The following is an 18,788-nucleotide window of genomic DNA, read 5'->3' on the forward strand; positions in this document are numbered from 1 at the left end:
TTCATGGTTAATGTTGAATAAGACAGAAAACTGGGACATAGGATACTAGGAAGAAGCCCCTGGACCAGGAAGTAGCTGAATGAGGGTCTGAATGGTGACAGAGAGGACTGAGAGATGTTTTATAATGTTCCAATCCCAGTCTGAGCCTCCACAGAAGTCTCTACAGGAAGGCACTTGAGGTGGAAGAAGTAGAAGTGGTAAAAGATGGGACAGCAAGAGTTCCCAGGGATCCGGAGCTCGTTAGAGAAGTCTCAAGAACCTTCTGATTGAGGCTGTGACGTCAGCACTGAGGTCACAGAAGGGACCTGATAGTGTGGGTTCTGACCCAGAAGGCCACAGGGGTGGCTGTGTAGCAAGATGAGGGAGGTTTGGAGCCTTGCATAAAGAGAAGGACGGGACCACAGCTGACTGGTATGTACACCCCAGCCTGGGCCCTTCCTCTTACCTTTGTCTCTGTACTCATCAACTACAGACCTCTTTCCCAGGGCCCTGTATTTCCCTCCCCTGATTCCAACATGTCTCAATCCTGCAATCCTCCTAAAGCATCCTGCCCCAGAAACCTCATGGCCCCTTTCATGTAGACCCTGCAGCTTTCCCTATCCTGATATTCAAGCCCCTTTTCATGCTCACCTTTTCTACTTTTGCCATTGCCTGAAAGGATGATCTTGGTCTCCCATCCCCATGCCCCTAGCTGTGTCCCCACAGACCTGGGCCTCCTGCTGCCACCATGGCCAAAGGTGGAGAAGCCCTGCCACAGGGCAGCCCAGCACCAGTCCAGGATCCCCACCTCATCAAGGTGACAGTGAAGACGCCCAAAGACAAGGAGGATTTCTCAGTTACAGACTCATGCACCATCCAGCAGCTGAAGGAAGAGATATCTCAGCGCTTTAAGGCCCACCCTGATCAGCTTGTTCTAATCTTTGCTGGCAAAATCCTCAAGGATCCTGACTCACTGGCACAGTGTGGAGTGCGAGATGGCCTCACTGTCCACCTGGTCATCAAGATGCAGCGCCATGCCATGGGCAGTGAGTGCCCAGCTGCCTCTGTCCCTACCCAGGGCCCAAGTCCTGGATCACTCCCTCAGCCAAGCTCCATTTACCCAGCAGATGGGCCCCCTGCCTTCAGCTTAGGTCTCCTCACAGGCCTCAATGGGCTGGGCTTGACCTATCGTGGCTTCCCTGACCAGCCAAGCTCACTAATGCGGCAGCATGTGTCTGTGCCTGAGTTTGTGGCTCAGCTCATTGATGACCCCTTCATCCAGGGTCTGCTGTCCAACACAGGCCTGGTACGCCAGCTGGTTCTTGACAACCCCCATATGCAGCAGCTAATCCAGCACAACCCTGAGATTGGGCATATTCTCAACAACCCTGAAATTATGCGGCAGACACTGGAGTTTTTACGTAACCCTGCCATGATGCAGGAGATGATACGTAGCCAGGACCGGGTGCTCAGTAACTTGGAGAGCATTCCTGGTGGCTACAATGTGCTTCGCACTATGTACACAGATATTATGGACCCGATGCTTAATGCAGTCCAGGAGCAGTTTGGTGGCAATCCCTTTGCCACTGCCACTACCGATAATGCCACCACCACCACAAGCCAACCTTCAAGGATGGAGAATTGTGACCCTCTCCCCAACCCCTGGACTTCTACACATGGAGGCTCAGGTAGCAGGCAACAAAGGCAGGATGGGGATCAGGATGCAGCTGACATCAGAAATAGGTTTCCAAACTTTCTGGGTATTATAGGACTCTATGACTATCTCCAGCAATTACACGAGAACCCCCAGTCCCTAGGAACTTATCTACAGGGGACAGCATCTGCCCTCAGCCAAAGCCAGGAACGACCACCACCAGTAAACAGAGTTCCCCCATTGTCACCCTCACCTCAGGAGCCGAGGTCAGGCCAGCCTCTCCCCAAGGAGTCAGTAGCAATCAAGGGAACGTCCTCCTGCCCAGCTTTTCTGAGATACCCCACAGAGAATGGTACTGGAAAAGGTGGAGACCAAGACGGTGCAGGGAAAAGCCCTACTGGACATAGCACAAACTTGCCTGATCTTGTCTCAGGACTGGGAGATTCTGCCAACAGGGTTCCATTTGTTCCCTTATCCTCTTCCCCCACAGCAGCCATTCCTGGAATCCCTGAGCCTCCCTGGCTGCCATCCCCACCTTATCCAAGATCTCTGAGGCCAGATGGCATGAATCCGGCTCCACAGTTACAGGATGAGATACAACCACAGCTGCCACTGCTGATGCACCTTCAGGCAGCCATGGCAAACCCCCGTGCCATGCAAGCCCTGCGGCAGATTGAGCAGGGTCTGCAGGTCCTAGCTACTGAAGCACCTCGCCTCCTACTCTGGTTCATGCCTTGCCTAGCAGGGATGGGTAGTGTGGCAGGAGGTATACAGTCTAGAGAAGATCCCCTTATGTCTGAGGATCCTCTCCCAAATCCACCTCCTGAGGTGTTCCCAGCACTGGACTCTGCAGAGCTGGGCTTCCATTCCCCTCCCTTTCTCCATATGCTGCAAGATTTAGTTAGTACAAATCCCCAGCAGCTGCAGCCTGAGGCTCACTTTCAGGTGCAGCTGGAGCAACTGCGGTCCATGGGCTTTCTGAATCGTGAAGCCAATCTTCAGGCCCTCATTGCTACAGGGGGCGATGTGGATGCTGCTGCGGAGAAGCTGAGACAGTCATAGGAGCCTTAGTCATTCAGACCATACATTTTCCTCTGTGCCTTTTTCCCATATCCTATTTCCCTAGCTCTCCCATTTTTGAATACAGCTGCATTATAAACAAAATTTACTATGATGCCCTTTACTGTGGAGGCAATGTTGTTCCAGAGTCAACGAGGAAGACTAATTGCCAAAACATAGTGGAGGCACTGTGTATGAGTCAACCACTTGTACCACTATACCATCGGGGGGCCCCGGTCTGAGCTCTGCTTATGCCTATCTTGAGATGCAATTACACCCAATTTCCAATGTGAACTCTTGCCTGAGTCTCATTCATGTGGGCTATGAGAAAAAAGGAAGGATATGGGAGAAGAGGTAGTGATAAGGGCTGTCTCTACATGGATGGAAGGACTTGGAGGGAAACTAAAAAATCTGAAGTTAGAAGACTCACAGGTATGAAGAACAGAGGAGGAAATGTTGTTGCAACCTTTTGAAGGTTGAGGCCTGCAACTTTCCCAGTGTTCTTTCAGCGTTTCTTCAGATTTTGTGTCCTGTAGTAGCTGCTACCAGGTGCTCTGGTTTTCCGAGCTCCCTACCACTAACCTGACTGAAAAGTGGGTACAGTTTCTTTCTTTAACTTCCCCTGAAGACTGTCCCCCAAGTGGCTTTCACTTCCAGGATTTGATGCTGATCTCTGAGCAGATAGAGCAGCAAAGGAGTCAGGGTGACTTCTCAGATTCCTGAATCTCACCGACTTTATACAGTCCCTAGTAACCAGATTCAGAGAGTTAATTTTTTGCAACTTCAAGCTCAAAATTGAAGACCCACTCTGTGTATAGCATTCTGCTAGCTATTGGGAATTCAATATGAGAAAAAGAGTTTTACTCACTGCCCTGCCTCTATGAATTTATGATCTTATAGCAAGAATTGTGCAGATTGTGACTATACAATTCACATTATATATAATTACAAACTATAATAAGTGGTGTAAAGAAAAAGATGAGGAGCTGTGAAATAGCATGAACAGGGTCTTGATCTAGTCTGGAGAGACAGGAAAGGCTTCTGTGAGTGTGTACTGCAAACTAGAATCCAAAAAGTGGTAAGAATTAAGTAGGTAAAGCTCTGAAGGAGGAGGGAAGAGCTTTCCTGCAGAAGAGCTATTATGTACAAAGGCACCGACATAGGTGGTGCATAACACACGGAAGATGCCCTTGGCATCTCAGACTAAATCCTTGTTTGCATTCAAGGATGCTTTGCATTACCCATGTACTTCTAGGGTAAAAGTGCTACAATTCATAAATCAAGCCGGTAAATAATGCTTTCCAATCCATATGCACATAAATGTGTCAGGTAAACTCACTGTAGACAAATGCACATCCGCTTAAATACATCTTCACATGGGTACATTCTATGTACATATGTAAAAGCCTGTTAAATCAGTTTCATCGTAAAATGGAAGTGTAAACATAAGAAACATTCACACTATATTCCTGTCAAGGAAGTAAAGAGGTCTTGATGGGGGCTATCTAAAAGTGGCTGTGGTGTGTGTTTAGATGTCAGAGACTCAGTACTGGGAGAGAGAGAACCTCTACTTGGAGCCCAGGATATTTTGATCAACCTGTGTAACTTAGAACTGCTAGCACACGGCTTAAAGGAGATAAAAGCAGCCTTTGGGAAAACATTTATTCTAGCGATTTAGGTTTCGATGTCTAGGTTGAGCACAAGGCTCTTGATATGATTTGGCTCTGTGTCCCCACCCAGATCTCATCTTGTAACTCCCATAATTCCCACGTGTTGTGGGAGGGAACTGGTGTGAGGTGATTGAATCATGGGGGTGGGTCTTTCCCTTGCTGTTCTCGTGATAGTGAATGGGTCTCACGAGATCTGACGGTTTTAAAAAGCAGAGTTGCTGTACATAAGCTCTCCTTTTGCCTGCTGCCATGCCGGGTCGATGTGACTTGCTTCTCCTGGCCATGGTTGTGAGGCCTCCCCAGCCATGTGGAACTGTAAGTCCAGTAAACCTCTTTCTTTTATAAATTGCCCAGTCTCGGGTATGTCTTTATTAGCAGCGTGAAAACAGACTAATACAGCTTCAGTTTTCCCTCACTGCACTCCCCATTAGGGGATAGTTTTTGTCCAGATTAAAGAAAAACCTATTGTTTATGGTGGTGCTAGGGGAAATGAAGAGGAAACTTTTGCCTCTCCATTTTCTTCAGTTGATAAGGCGAGTTCTCTGGGTCTGCCTCTGACTGGGGAAGATATACATTGAACCCCAAATTTCTATCCTTGGAAGTCCACGTAGGTCTGAGGACAAAAACAACCTAATAGAAATGTTGCTGCATTTATCTGACTTCCATTTGAGCCAAAGAAAACCTGAGGGTCATATGAAGTTAAGCCCTGTTAGTTGGAAGGCCAGGTAGGTCTGAGGAAAAAACAAACAACCTAATGGGAAGAAATGTTACTTGGTTTTTTTTTTTTTTTTTTTTTTTTTTTTTTTTGAGAAGGAGTCTTGCTCTGTCGCCCAGGCTGGAGCGCAGTGGCGCGATCTCTGCTCCCTGCAAGCTCCGCCGCCTCCCCGGTTCACGCCATTCTCCTGCCTCAGCCTCCCTAGAAGTTGGGACTGCAGGCGCCCGCCACCACGCCCAGCTAATATTTTTGTATTTTTAGTAGAGACGGGGTTTCACCATATTCGCCAGGATTGTCTCGATCTGATCTCGTGATCTGCCCGCTTGGGCCTCCCAAAGTGCTGGGATTACAGGCGTGAGCCACCGCGCCCGGCCAATGTTACTGTTTTTATCTGCCTTCCATCTGGGGTAAAGAAAGCCTGAGGCTCCTTTGAAGTTAAGCCTTGCTCATCAAAGAAGACAGCAGGTGAACTGGGTCTAAAAGTCTTAGCTAAGGAGAAGAGTGTTCATTTAGTGGATGATTCTCTTGCCATAACCTCTTAGAGCCCTTCACAATTGACTGGGTGCTTGGACTCCTTGCTCTAGCTTCGTCAAAGAGTAAACTCATCAGCCTCATGCCTGGCTCCAGGGTGGTGAATCCAGGAGGAGGAGGCTTCTGGGGCAGGGAGGGTCACTGTCTTCTACCTAGCAGCTAAGGTAGGGCCTGGTACATGGAAAGTGTGCAATCAATGATTGAATGAGTGTTAAACAATGAGTGACTAAGTGAGCAAACAAATGAGAAAGTGATTTGGGACAGTGGGTGGATACAAATCAAATTAAAGATGTCACAGGGCCAGAGCTTGTGCTTTGGAAAATAAAAGCTATGAGAATTTTAGGGGGAGGAGGTCCCTGCAGGCTGATGTTGCTGAAAGAGCAGGCCTCCTAGGACTTCCCATCTGCTGTCCCTATTCTTACTCTCTATCAGCCATCGCCCAAGATCAAATCTGGGTTGTGGAAGGACAGGCCAAGGGGGTTATACAGGTGGAGAAGAGAAGATAGTCATAGAGTTTTGGTCATGCTGGGCCTACTGCCTGGCCCTTTCCAAAGAAATTGTACTCTTTCTTCAGACCAAGAGATTTGCTAGAAAGCAGAAAAACAAACCATGGTAAAGTCTGCAGTACTGAGAACTGATTTGGATAACAATTAGCCAGGAAAGTAGACAGCAGTTAAGGAAAAAGGTATCCAAACAATAAAAAGTGCTTTTAAGCATCAGTGTTATTTCCTTTTTTTTTTTTTTTTAAAAAAAAAAACAGAACTAATATCTTCATCATAAACATATCCCCATATTTTTTCTATATGTTTTAGGATTTCATTACTTGTTTTTATTTAATATTAATAATAGCTAACACTTATTGAGGCTTTACTATATGTTAGGCTCTGTTCCAAGCTTTTTACATCTGATTCCACAGAATAGTCCTTTAGCACAGATATTAGTAGTATCCCTATTTTATGGATGAGGGCAGCTGAGGCAAATGAAGAGGGGAAGTATATCCCTTAAAGCTATAAAGCACTTCATATTACAGCCAGGATTAGATAGTCTAATTCCAGAGCCTATACTCTTAATCACTGCAATAAATCAAGTTAATTTAATTTATGCTTCAATCCTTATGCCTAAAAAAGTAGAGCAGGGCAGAATTTGTGATATTGAAATTTTTACCCCCGAGTCCTGTGAATGTCTACACTAGATTGAAATGTCGTCATTACCATAGCCTATATATGTGTAGATGTTTTTATTTGTTTCTTTGCTTTTTATTTCATCTAATACTACACTTCCTCAATTATTTTAACTTTGAAATATTGAATGACAAAAAGAATAATGCCTGGCATTGCAAAATATCATTGACTAATTTTGTCTGTTTTTCCAAGTACACTTTATAGCAGATGTCAAATTTCAGAAAAGGCCAAATGAGATTTTGATTGGCTTTCCATTATACTTATAAATTGGAGCAATGTTGAGAAATTTGCAATAGGCAGTCTTTCCTTTTAAAATAGGAAATGTTTCTGTTTATTAAACTATTTCTTTGTTAAAAAAAGTGTAGTTTCTTCAAATAAGTTTTACACATTTGGGTTTATTTACACGTGACATTTTCTGATTGTTATTTTGAATGACAATTTTTTCATTATATTTTCTGAGTGAATTAGACTGTGATGAAACTGTGCTATTATTACTTCAGATTATTTATTTATTTTTTTTTATTTTTATTTTTTAAATGAGACAGAGTCTCTCTGTGTTGCCCAGGCTGGAGTGCAGTGGCACGATCTTGGCTCACTGCCTCCCAGGTTCATGCCATTCTCCTGCCTCAGCCTCCCGAGTAGCTGGGACTACAGGCGCCCACCACCACGCCCAGCTAATTTTTTGTGTTTTTAGTAGAGACGGGGTTTCACCGTGTTAGCCAGGATGGTCTCGATCTCCTGACCTTGTGATCCACCCGCCTCGGCCTCCCAAAGTGCTGGGATTACAGGTGTGAACCACTGCCCCCAGCCAGATCTTTTTTTAATAGATGCTCATGCAATCAAGTGTATGCATCTTTGATAAATAGTTGCAAAGCCTCTACTCTTCTAATAATTTGTATGTATGTAAGTTGTACATAAGATAGGTAAAATAAGAATATAAAAAAACACTACCCAGACAGCACTACCAATACCAGGATGTTTGTCCTTTTATATATTTTAATACAACCATGATTGTACTGTACATAGTTTCATAACCTACCTTTTTAACTTGGTAATATATCATCAAGTTTTCCAAGTTATTAATTACCCTTTGACACTCACAGTTCAATAAATATTTCCTGAACATTACATGTAAGAAATGATGTTTGGTGCTAGGAATACAATGGTAAACAACATTATGTTTCCTACCCTAAGGAGTTTAAAATATAGTGGCAATGACAGATTTCAGTTAACTCTTACAAAGATCTTACAGAAAACGAGGCACTGTTCTATAGCCTTTGCAAATAGTTGTTTAATTCTTACAAAAACCCTGTAAAGTAGGCTCTATAATTAAACCTATTTTTACAGGTAAGTAAACTAAGGCATAAGAAGGTAAAATGTCTAGTCCAAGATTACATAGCAAGTGAATGGTTGAGCTGAAGTTGGAAATTGAACCAGTCTTTCTAGAGACCACACTCTTCACTCTTATCCTATATCATCTTCTATTACATAAATGATTATTGATTTATAATTATAACAAATTTCATGCAGGAAATAAGGTATTTTGCTAGTGTATATGGCAGGAGGAGGGATATATTTTTAGAAGGATAGTCAGAATCTCTCTGGAGGAAGTATTTATACAGAGATTTGAAGGGTAAGAGGAAGTCAGACATTCAAAGAGCTAGGGGAAAAATGTCTCATGCAAAGGAGAAAGGATAAAAGAGAATCCTGATTTTGACTGGAACTCAATACATTCATGGAAAAATTAAAGAAGGCCAGTGTGTCTGGAGTACAGAGAACGAGAGGGAGAGTGCTTCAAGGTGACGTGGGAAAGACAGGTGAGTGCAAGGTCATGAAACTTTGTCACCCATGCAGAGACATTCATTCTCATCTTGCACAGAGAATGAATGAGAGGGTGACAAGTGGAGAAGCAGAGCCAATCTGAAGACCCCTGTAGTCATTCAAGTGAGAGATGGTATTGGCTTAGAATAGGGTTCTTAACATGTGTGTATGACAAGAAGTGGACAACTGAGAACATATTTTGGAGATAGAATTTACAAAGCTTTCTGATGAGATTAAATGTGCAAGATTAAAGAAAGGGAGAAATTTACTCATAGGTGGGAGCTGAACAATGAGAACACGTGGACATGGCGGGGAATGTCACACACCAGGCCTGTCGGGGGTTGGGGGGTCTGGGGTAGGGATAGCAGTAGGAGAAATACCTAATGTAAATGATGAATTGATGGGTGCAGCAAACCAATATGGAACATGTATACCTATGTAACAAACTTGCATGTTATGCATATGTACCCTAGAACTTAAAGTATAATAATAAAAAACAACAGGGAGAAATTAATAAGCAAAGGAGAAAATATCATATAATGGTAAATTCTATGCATATAATCAAAACATAGTGATAGGGTAGTGAATTAGTGAGAAAGTGATGTGAATAACTAAAAGGGACAATCTTGTTATAAAGTCTTAGGGAACAGCTACTGTGGCAGCCTTAAGGGTAAGTTGGGCACTTGGTGTATTCTAGAAGGAGAAGAGAAGGCAGTGTGGTCAAGCTTCTTAGACAAGAGGAAAATTATCAGCCAGAGGAAGTCAAGGAAACAGGCAGGAGTCCAACTATGTGAGGCTTTACAGCTAGTCAAGGAATTTGGATTTTATCCTAAGTATAATAAGAAGGTAACTTTTGCTACTCCCATCAGGATTTTATTTGATGTAGTTAAATAAGCTTTTAAGACTATCATACGCCACATTTAGCCCGAATCTACTCAAAGCACACAGAAAACAAAGCAAAAATCACCAGTAGGGCAGAATCAGGCATTCCTCATTTGGTGGGAGTTCTTATTGTAACCCAGGCATAGGTTAGTATAGCCGCCCAGAAGTCATCTTCTCCCAGGTGTAAGCAGTCAAAATCTGTATCAGGCAAGTCAAAGAGATGCTGCAGGTTAAGCCCTCATGCCCCATAGTAGCTAATATGCTTTTCAGCCCTCCATACACCTGTGTTCTAGACTCTGCAAGAAACGCCTTATTATAATTTCCCCAGACTCAGGGCTGCCCAAAGCATGGAATCTCCAACAGGTATTTATGATTCATTACAACTTCTTCCCATTCAGAAAAGTTTGCCAATCAAGGGTAATTTCTATCACAGACAATGCTGGCTAGTGTCAACCTAAATAATAGCAGAGAGACAAGCTTGCCAAATAAATTAGTTTATTCAGGAATAAACAGGACTATAACCTGGGATATGCATGCTATGACAGATCATAGGCATATTCAGGGAGGTGGAAGCGAGGGAAAACGTTCAAAGGCAAAATGAACTATATGAAGGTTGTTTTGAAACAAAAGTTCATTGGTCATAGGGGCTTCCCACAGATGGTGACATGTGCACTGACCACAGCTAGGAGTGGGTCTTCATAGAAGTGACATGACTACAGGGTTGTGGTTTAGTAGAGCTACTTGCAAGGCCACAGTTAGGACTGCCTATTACTGGAAAGATGTCCTCATCAAAGTGGCTTAATTGCAAGGTGTGGTTTTGGCAGAGTCCCTTGTGACAGTTCTTGTTATCAGGCATATATACATAAGGACCCTCCTTTTATGAAGGTCCCAAACTAAATGGACTTTCTGGCTCCATTTAGTTTGATTTTGACATGAATGATTCCATTTTGGTAATGACAGTTTGACAGTTTTCACACTAGCAATATAATTGATATTTTACAGTTGTCTAGTTTTCGGGGAAACAGAGCCAGTAAGTTTAACTGAAAGTCAGATTCTCATGCAACAGAGGAGTTTTGTTAACCCTTTTACTTACATACTTCAGAACACATGTGGCACTGTGGTCTGAGATAGATACTAGTGAGCATAGTGATTTAGAACTGGCTCAAGTAGCTTTCAGTTGGGTTTACTACTGCAAGAGCAAAGAAGCAGGGCAAAAGATATGTGAAATTAAATACACAGAAGAGTAGGTGGACAAAGATCCTCATCACTTCCATAATTCTCACAAGGGTGCACATAATTTGGTCAATGCGTCCTTTGCAAAATGATCTAGCAGGTCAAGGGGCCAAGATTGTGAGCTCACGGTCTCTTATACCACTAGGCTAGGCAGGGATCACATCAGCACTCCAGAGCCTATTTGCCAAAATAAAAGGCAATTCTTTTGCAGAGTAGATTACATATTCCATGTTCTCATTACTGTATCATTAGGACCATGGTAGTCCTAGTCGCAGATGGGAATTTAATTAAGATAGTGAAATGAACTCATTTACCTTGGCTGTTAAGTTGGCAGTTGATGGTGAGGGTAAGAGTGGAAGCTGACAAGCTAGTACTGGGATCTGCAGAAGCCCAGGGAAGAGATTGTTTAGACTTGTGTCATAATAGTAATGATAGGGTGGTAGATTCAGGACATATTTTTGAGGCTTGGTAGAAAGGGCTTGCTGATGGAATTAACATGGGACAGTAGGCTTTTGACTTGTGCAGTTAAGAGGATAGTGACCTTTAAGAAGGAGAATAACTAGAGGAAGAGGGTTTTCAGAGGAATATAAAAAATACTGTTTTCACCCTGTTAGTTGAGGTCCCTGTTAGACTTCAAGTGTTCTGGGCATATTCAGAGGAATATAAAAAATACTGGATTATTTGTCTAATCCAGAGATGTAGACTTGCTGCTCCTAAGCATGTGTGAGTGTTACTGAAAGCCATGAATGATATCATCCAGGTTGACTGTGCAGACAGAAACAAGAGTGGGACCCAGAGCTGGTCCAAATTTATTAATCCTATTTTCATAAAGTAAATTCACAGAAATAGATTTATTCACAGAAATAGGTCAAAGAGTAACCAAAGACTTGAGTTTAACAATGTAAATGCTATTTTGAATGGCTGTACTGTCATATCTCCACATTAAAACAGGATAGGGAGGCACTAGGGCCAATTTTTCATAGACATCTTTTAAGAAAACCTAGGTCAGAAGGTCAAGCAGTTGAACTTTGTGCCCTGTCAGCCCCTAATTTCCCTGTCAACTTGAACTTCATTCTAGAAGTTCAGTCCCTGCCTCTGCAGCTGTGTACTTTCTTGGAATGTTTTATGTTCAAATATGTCGCATGTCGGAATGATAGCTCTCTGACCTGTGGGACAATCTACGATTAATGCATCCCACGAGAATACATGCCTTTCATCTGGCCTCCAGCCCTTATTGAATGGGGGCAAGATTGAAAATTTTTAAAGATAGGATAAGGCCTATGGCAAAATGGAAACTTATTTAGAGGCTTATTAGTCAGACTGGAATTTAAAAAGGAGATTTTTCAAGAGATCATTATGTCTGTCTATTAAATCGGTTACCTGGGACATGTCAGGAACATGAAAGTTCTATTGACTGCCTCTCCCAAGGACCCAGCATGCATGGTGTATCTTAAGAAGTAAAGGGTGTATCTTGGTTACAGTTAGTAATGTCTGTAACTCTGAAGGGAATGAGGGTTTTGGCAAGGCCTTGTATTGTCACCGTGGTATATGAGGAGATATACTAAAACTAATATTGTTTTGACTTACATTTTGGGTATATTTGTGAGCAAGAGATTCTAATATGTTGATTTTTTTTTTACCTTGAAGAAGACAATTTGTAGGTAATGGCCCGATAATTTATAATACATATGAAGATGGGACCATTTGTTGGCCAGGGCATCCAGTGTTAAGGCGATTGCCTTAAGATTGGCTAAGTGTGATGTTTCTTGGGTCCTGTCCTTTGTTAGGGACATCCTGGCTAATGGATGGAAAGCAGAAACATTCCACTAAGCTCTATCAGCTGTCATGGTTAGCAGTGCCATTGGCATAGTCCAGGAACTGCCACTGCTGTTCACTCAGTTAATCCCAAGGATCACCAAAGATAGCTAAGGGGTTTAGGGAAGGGTGACCTCCTCCAGCACCATGGTATCTGGCAAGGAACTGAGAACAGTGGAAGCTACCTCTTCTGCTGGTGGAATATCCTACAGTGCTCAAGTTTGGTTCCATACTGTCTTAGGGAGGCCTCAGTAGCTGTGCTAATGTTGTGAAGGTTGGTTTTTAAAACCCAAAACATAATGGGCCGGTGGGAGTGGAAGACCACACGCTAAGAGTTTGTAAGAGCCCCTGTTTCCTGGAGAGTCCAGTAGGTAGTCAGTCATTAAGGTGTGTATAGTTAAGAGCCTGTCTGCAAAGACTGTGTGTGATGGCAGAGCTGCTGAGAAATTCCATGGGTAGCTTGCAAAAGGTGTATTGAGTTCTTTTGAAGGTGGAGGCAAACGTGGTGAGAGATTGTTAAAATAGGAGTTTAGCCACCTGTAGTTGTCTTTACGTTCTGTCTCTGACTGATAAGAGAAAAAGGAAGAGACCCAGAGTCTCTAGGCAGCAACCTTAACCACAGGATACTCAGTCCCTCTACCCCTCAACTTGTTTTTTATTTGTAATCTCTATTTTCTTTGAATGCTTACCTGAGAAGATCCTGGTAGTCCCAAGTGTTCTGGTGGACACCCTCTCTAGAGTGTCCCAATCAACCTTAGAGAGCCTGGGGGTCTGCATCAGCAATAGTGGACTCAATTTTGTCTTTTAAATTATTTATTTTTTTGACAATTCATTTATTTATATTGAGACAGAGTCTCACTCTGTCGCCCAGACTGGAGTGCAATGGAGCGATCTCAGCTCACTGCAACCTCTGCCTCCCAGGTTCAAGCGATTCTCCTGCCTCAGCCTCCAGAGTAGCTGGGATTACAGGCCTGCACTAATTTTTGTATTTTTAGTAGAGATGGGGTTTCACCATGTTGGTCAGGCTTTAAGGAAGAGATTATTAACATGTCAACATGTACCAGCATTTAATAGTATTCAACGCTTTTACCAGGTTAAGTGTAATTTACAATGAGCTGAGAAACATCTTCAGGTGTCTCAGGGGAAACAAGATCAAAGAGTTCCTTCCCCTCTCTTTCCTTTCCTCTCTCTCTCTCTTTTTTTTTTTTCCATTGATTCACTGTCCTCTGTGGATGGGATCTGTGATAGCCCTTGGGGTTGGGGACCAATGAGCAATGGCTACAAGGATGCAGCAGAGAAGGTGCCACTGGTCCCAGCAGCATCGAGTCTAATCAAGTGCTGTCTAGGACTATCCTCAGGGGGAGGACCATTTGACTCTTGGGGTCAGGAGAGTGAATTATATTCTTCTCCCAAGTGCTGTTGAGGGCAGGCAGCATCACGTACTAGAAGTCTACTATAGCCCACTGGCTCCCTTAGCTTTCCAGCTAGCATTCAGCAATATACACACCCATGACTCTATGATGGGGGAAACTCCACTCCTAGTGTCAGGGGATATTCAAATTATAATCACTTGAAGGTGCACTGAAGAACAGCGAAATCACATGGCCAATTCAAAAGAGGCTTCCTTCTTGGTGGGATTAAGTTGGAATGCAGTATCCTGGAGTAGGTTATTGGGATTGGGACAGGAGCTACACTTCTTTAGGAAGGGGATTCTTGGCAGTATTCAGAAGAGGTAATACAAAGCCATGCAAGGCAGTACACAAGAATGTCATCAGAGTAGAAAGGCCTTAAAAACAGTAGAGCCCAATCTAGATAGGCAATTAAACCATGAAAGGTGAAAGGGCATCTCTGAGGGACATTTCACTGGAGTTTGGAATGATCCCATTTTTGTTGCCAATTGTGTTTTAAATGAGGCGGTAAGTCCCTTTGTGGGGTCTTTAAAAATTGTTACAAGGCATGGAAATCACACTCAGAAATGCATATAAGATAAAAATTTATTATCACAGTTTCTAGAGGGAACCACAGGCATGCCATGCCAGGGGCCCTATGAGAAAAACTCCTAGGGAGCAGGCTCCATCAAGCAGGAGAGCCAAGAGAGAATGTGAACCCATGGGGCAGGTACCTCCATTGAGAGTCAATGTGGACTACACAAGCAAGAAGCAGGAGGGGATTTTACTGGTACGTTTGAATATCATTAGGTCACAATCAGGGAAGGCAAGAAGAGGAACTTGTGGCAGGAGCCAGCCTTATCTCACAGGTGCACCTGGTAACTTGGTGAGGGGTGGGTTGCTCAGAGACTGTTCATGGGGAGGTTAATGTATCAGGAACATATGAAGTTAAAAAAAATTACAGTATGCCACCCTGCTACGCTGTATTTTGGTTACAAATTTTATGGAGAATAACTTTTCTATCCCTTCACTTTCAGCCTCTGCGTGTCCTTAAAGCTAAAGTGAGTCTTTTTCAGGCAATATATAGTTTGATCTTGTTTTATCCATTCAGTCACTCTATATGTTTTGATTGGAGAATGTAATCCATTTCATTTAAAGTGATTATTGATAGGCAAGGACTTACTATCATTATTTTGTTAATTGTTTTCTGACTGTATTGTAGTTCCTGTTTCTTCCTCTCTTCTTGTTTTCCTTTTTGATTTGATGATTTCTTTTGTAGTACTATGCATTGATCTCTTTATTTTTGTCTTGTGTGTATCTACTACAGATTTTTAGTTTGTAATTACCATAAAGTTTGCATAAAACATCTTATAACAGTCTATTTTAAGCTGATAACCTAAATAAACTGCATACAAAAACTCTACATTTTACTTCTTCTCACCTACACATTTTGTATTACTAATGTCACAATTTATAACATAATACACTGTGTATCCATTAGCAAATTATCATATAGATATTTTAAAAATTTGTTTCTTTAACTTTTATACTAAGATTAAAAGTGAGTTACACACTACCATTACAGCATTATTCTGATGTTGACTTTATACTTACCTTTACCAGTGAGTTATATGCTTTTATACATTTTCATGTCCTGTCATTTCAAATCGAAGAACTCTTTTTAGCATTTCTTGTATGGCTGGTCTAGTGGTGATGAACTCCTTCAGTGCATCCACTCTTGAATATTTTTGCTCCACTGGAGTGCTAGAATCTCTCATCTGGACTCCAGGGCTCCGACAAAGGTATTCTTGTTTATGGGTAGTTGACAAAATCGGTGTTTCTCTAGGGGGATAGCAGCTGCAAACTTCTTTTTCATTATGTTGCTAATGCCCCTTCTGACAGAAGGTTTTTCTGGATACCATACTTTCTCCACCAGTATGTTTGGAGTTGTCCATATCATCTGCTGTTAAAAATGTCCCTGAACCTTTGGTCGGCCCTGACAGACCTATCTGTTCTCTGTTCAATCCAGTTACCAACCTGACCACAAGATGTACCAAAGATTTTTTGTATTGAAATAATAATATTTAATAGACATCTGCTCTGTGCCAAGCATCTTGACCTATCCTTTTAGGAATAATCTCCTTAATCTTCAAAATAAATCTTTGAGAAAATATCATTTCATACATGATGAAACCCAGTCTTAAAAAGGAAAAATGACTTGTTGAAGGTTATGAAGTGATGGCAGTGGGATTTAAACCAGGATTATTTCACTCCAGAAAGTCCAGACTCCTTTTTTTGTATTCCTTAAATAGTTTATTGGCAAGTTGATTATTGTTACTTTATTTTATAACTCTAAAAGGAATATATACATAATGTAAAATACTCAAAAGATGTCAGCTCCTCCAGAAAGATAAAGTATGGTTCTTGTGCTGAAGAACTCAGTGGGTAATGTGGACGGAGCTCCTGCCTTAAGAGAGACAAGTGTGTAAATGGACTGGGAAAGGCCATCATGTGATGCTTGGGAAGGAGATATTCAGGTACTGACAACAAAATCCACAGAGGAAGAGACAAAGAAATAGTTCACCTCAAAGTCTATGTGGGGAAAAAAAATCTCTGGAACCATGAGATATGCAAAAGTGGTTCTGAATAATTGTTACCTGGAATGTTATTTCCTGCCACACATTAATACATTTGCTAAAACAAAGCCAGAAATTTTAATTTGGATATCTGATTCCACTAGGGATGACCCAATGGGAATCTTCAGAGGAATTGGCTTTGCTAGCAATACTTGTATGATATAAGTTATGCTGAGTCTGACTGGCTGCCAGCCAGTTATGAGGCTCAGTCTATGAAGTATCACCTGGCTGGGAAGTTCTTTCAAACTCAGAAATTACAAAGTATCAAGTCTTAATATTGGTTGTACCCTAGATATACTGGTTAAAACTAATTACAATTTAAAAAAATATATAAATATATGATGAACAAGGTAATTGCAGAGGGATCTAAATGTTCAAGTCACTTATGTCTAACAGCATCTTCTGGAGGTGTTATTCTAGGCAGCCAAATCCTATTTTTTTTAGTCATTGAAAATTCTAGAATCAGAAAAAAAAAGGTTAAGTATATGGCAGCAGTTAATGGTTTAAACCTAAGATAGTTTGATGCATCCACCACCATAAAAATAATTGCTGCAGAGATATGACTTTACCCTAGGGCTCCTCTGGCCTGGAGTGGTCAACACAGTTCTTTGGAGACTTACTGTTTTCTGCTTTTACAGTTGAAATATGTCTTCTCCTAAGTGACAAGTTTCCTCTTCAGGTATGTTAATACCTTAAATCTAATAGTTAAATCTAACAGACCTAGAGTCAAACTGTTAGTTTCTTATGATTTCTCATGTCTCAGCTCTGATTCTCTGAGTTGAGATAATACTTTATTTATCTGAGAGAAATTTTATAAGTTCTTGGGGGAAAATGATGTCTTTTCAGAACAATATAGATAGATTTCTCAACCTTGAGACGGGAACATGATGACTTTTTAGAAAAAAGGCAGATTGATTTCTCAACCTTGATATGGGGGACATGATGATGTCTATTTAGAATTATGTACATCGATTTCTCAACCTTGAGGTCTCAGAAGTGCAAGCTGCCTTCAGACCCCGGTGAGATGGGGTAGACCAATTATACATATCTTCATTCTGTTCCTATGTGAACAAGGACTCGAGACCTTGGCTGGGCCATGGCCAGTGTATGGTAATTTAGTGGAAGATAGGTAACTGAAATCAATATTTCCTAAGCTAGCTCTTAGGATCAATGTCTTTTTCATTTAGCCGTATTCCTTTATCAAACTCAAATAGTAGGATTTTTCAGCAGTGGAACAGGCTGATGTGAAACATGTTTCCAGATAAAGACATTTATTTTGTTTCTGTTGCTGTTTAAAGCAAATAGCAGACAGAGTCTGGCAGGGTGCGGTGGCTCATGCCTGTAATCTCAGCACTTTGGAAGACTGAGGTGGGTGGATCACTTGAGGTCAGGAGTTTGAGACCAGCCTGGTCAACATGGTGAAACCCCATCTCTACTAAAAATACGAAAATTAGCCAGTCGTGTGGGATGCACCTGTAATCCCAGCTATTCAGGAAGCTGAGGCAGGAGAATGACTTGAACCTGGGAGGCAGAAGTGCAGTGAGTCGAGATTGTGCCACTACACTGCAGCCTGGGCAACAGAGCAAAAAACTCTGTCTCAAAAAAAAAAAAAAAAAAAAAAAATCCAACCTCAGGCAGGGGATCCCCTTCCCTTCATCCATTCAGGTCTGCTTTTCAACTATAACCTCATCACTGACATCATATCCCCTATTCCCCTAAGGCTGGCCCAGGACAAGAACAGCTGCCATCCCTATGGGAGCCAGATGGCTGTGGGGCACCAACAGGATGTGGATGAGAGAACATCACTGGACATCTCCTGATCCCTGCACCCAGGTGTGCTCAGTGCCACATCTGGGCTTCCACAGGTCTGTGTCCTACAGTGTCCTCAGGTGACCCTGCATTCTGTTCCCAGAAAAGTATGCCTTGGGCTAGAGAAGAAGCAGGGGACAGCCAGCTGATATCTTGTCGAGAGCCATCATCATGCATCATCAGAGTGTCTGTCAAGACCCCACAGGACTTCCAGGAATTTTCACTGGCCAAAAATAGCAGTGTCCACCACTTTAAGAAAAAACATCTGGTTTCCCTTGCATGTGACTGCTGATTTTGGTCCTGTAGGATGATGACATTATGCACTGGCCTCTGTCACTTTTTCTAACTGAGACACTAGAGAGGGAGAGGGAAACAGGAAAGAAAAATCTAGAAGACGTTTTGGAAAGATGTTAGA

The 18,788-nt window shown here is 42.3% G+C and overlaps 1 protein-coding gene across 1 annotated transcript; it reads left to right on the plus strand.

Annotated features, from left to right (window-relative positions):
* UBQLN3 (ubiquilin 3) lies at nt 1-3,271 on the plus strand. The gene has a single exon (XM_038005535.2). It carries the CDS (start codon nt 728-730, stop codon nt 2,693-2,695), a length of 1,968 nt encoding a protein of 655 aa, XP_037861463.1. The 5' UTR covers nt 1-727; the 3' UTR covers nt 2,696-3,271.
* Nucleotides 3,272-18,788: the final 15,517 nt, after the last annotated feature.

The sequence above is a fragment of the Chlorocebus sabaeus genome, chromosome 1, assembly GCF_047675955.1.
Source record: "Chlorocebus sabaeus isolate Y175 chromosome 1, mChlSab1.0.hap1, whole genome shotgun sequence".
In the NCBI taxonomy this organism is placed as follows: Eukaryota; Metazoa; Chordata; class Mammalia; order Primates; family Cercopithecidae; genus Chlorocebus; species Chlorocebus sabaeus.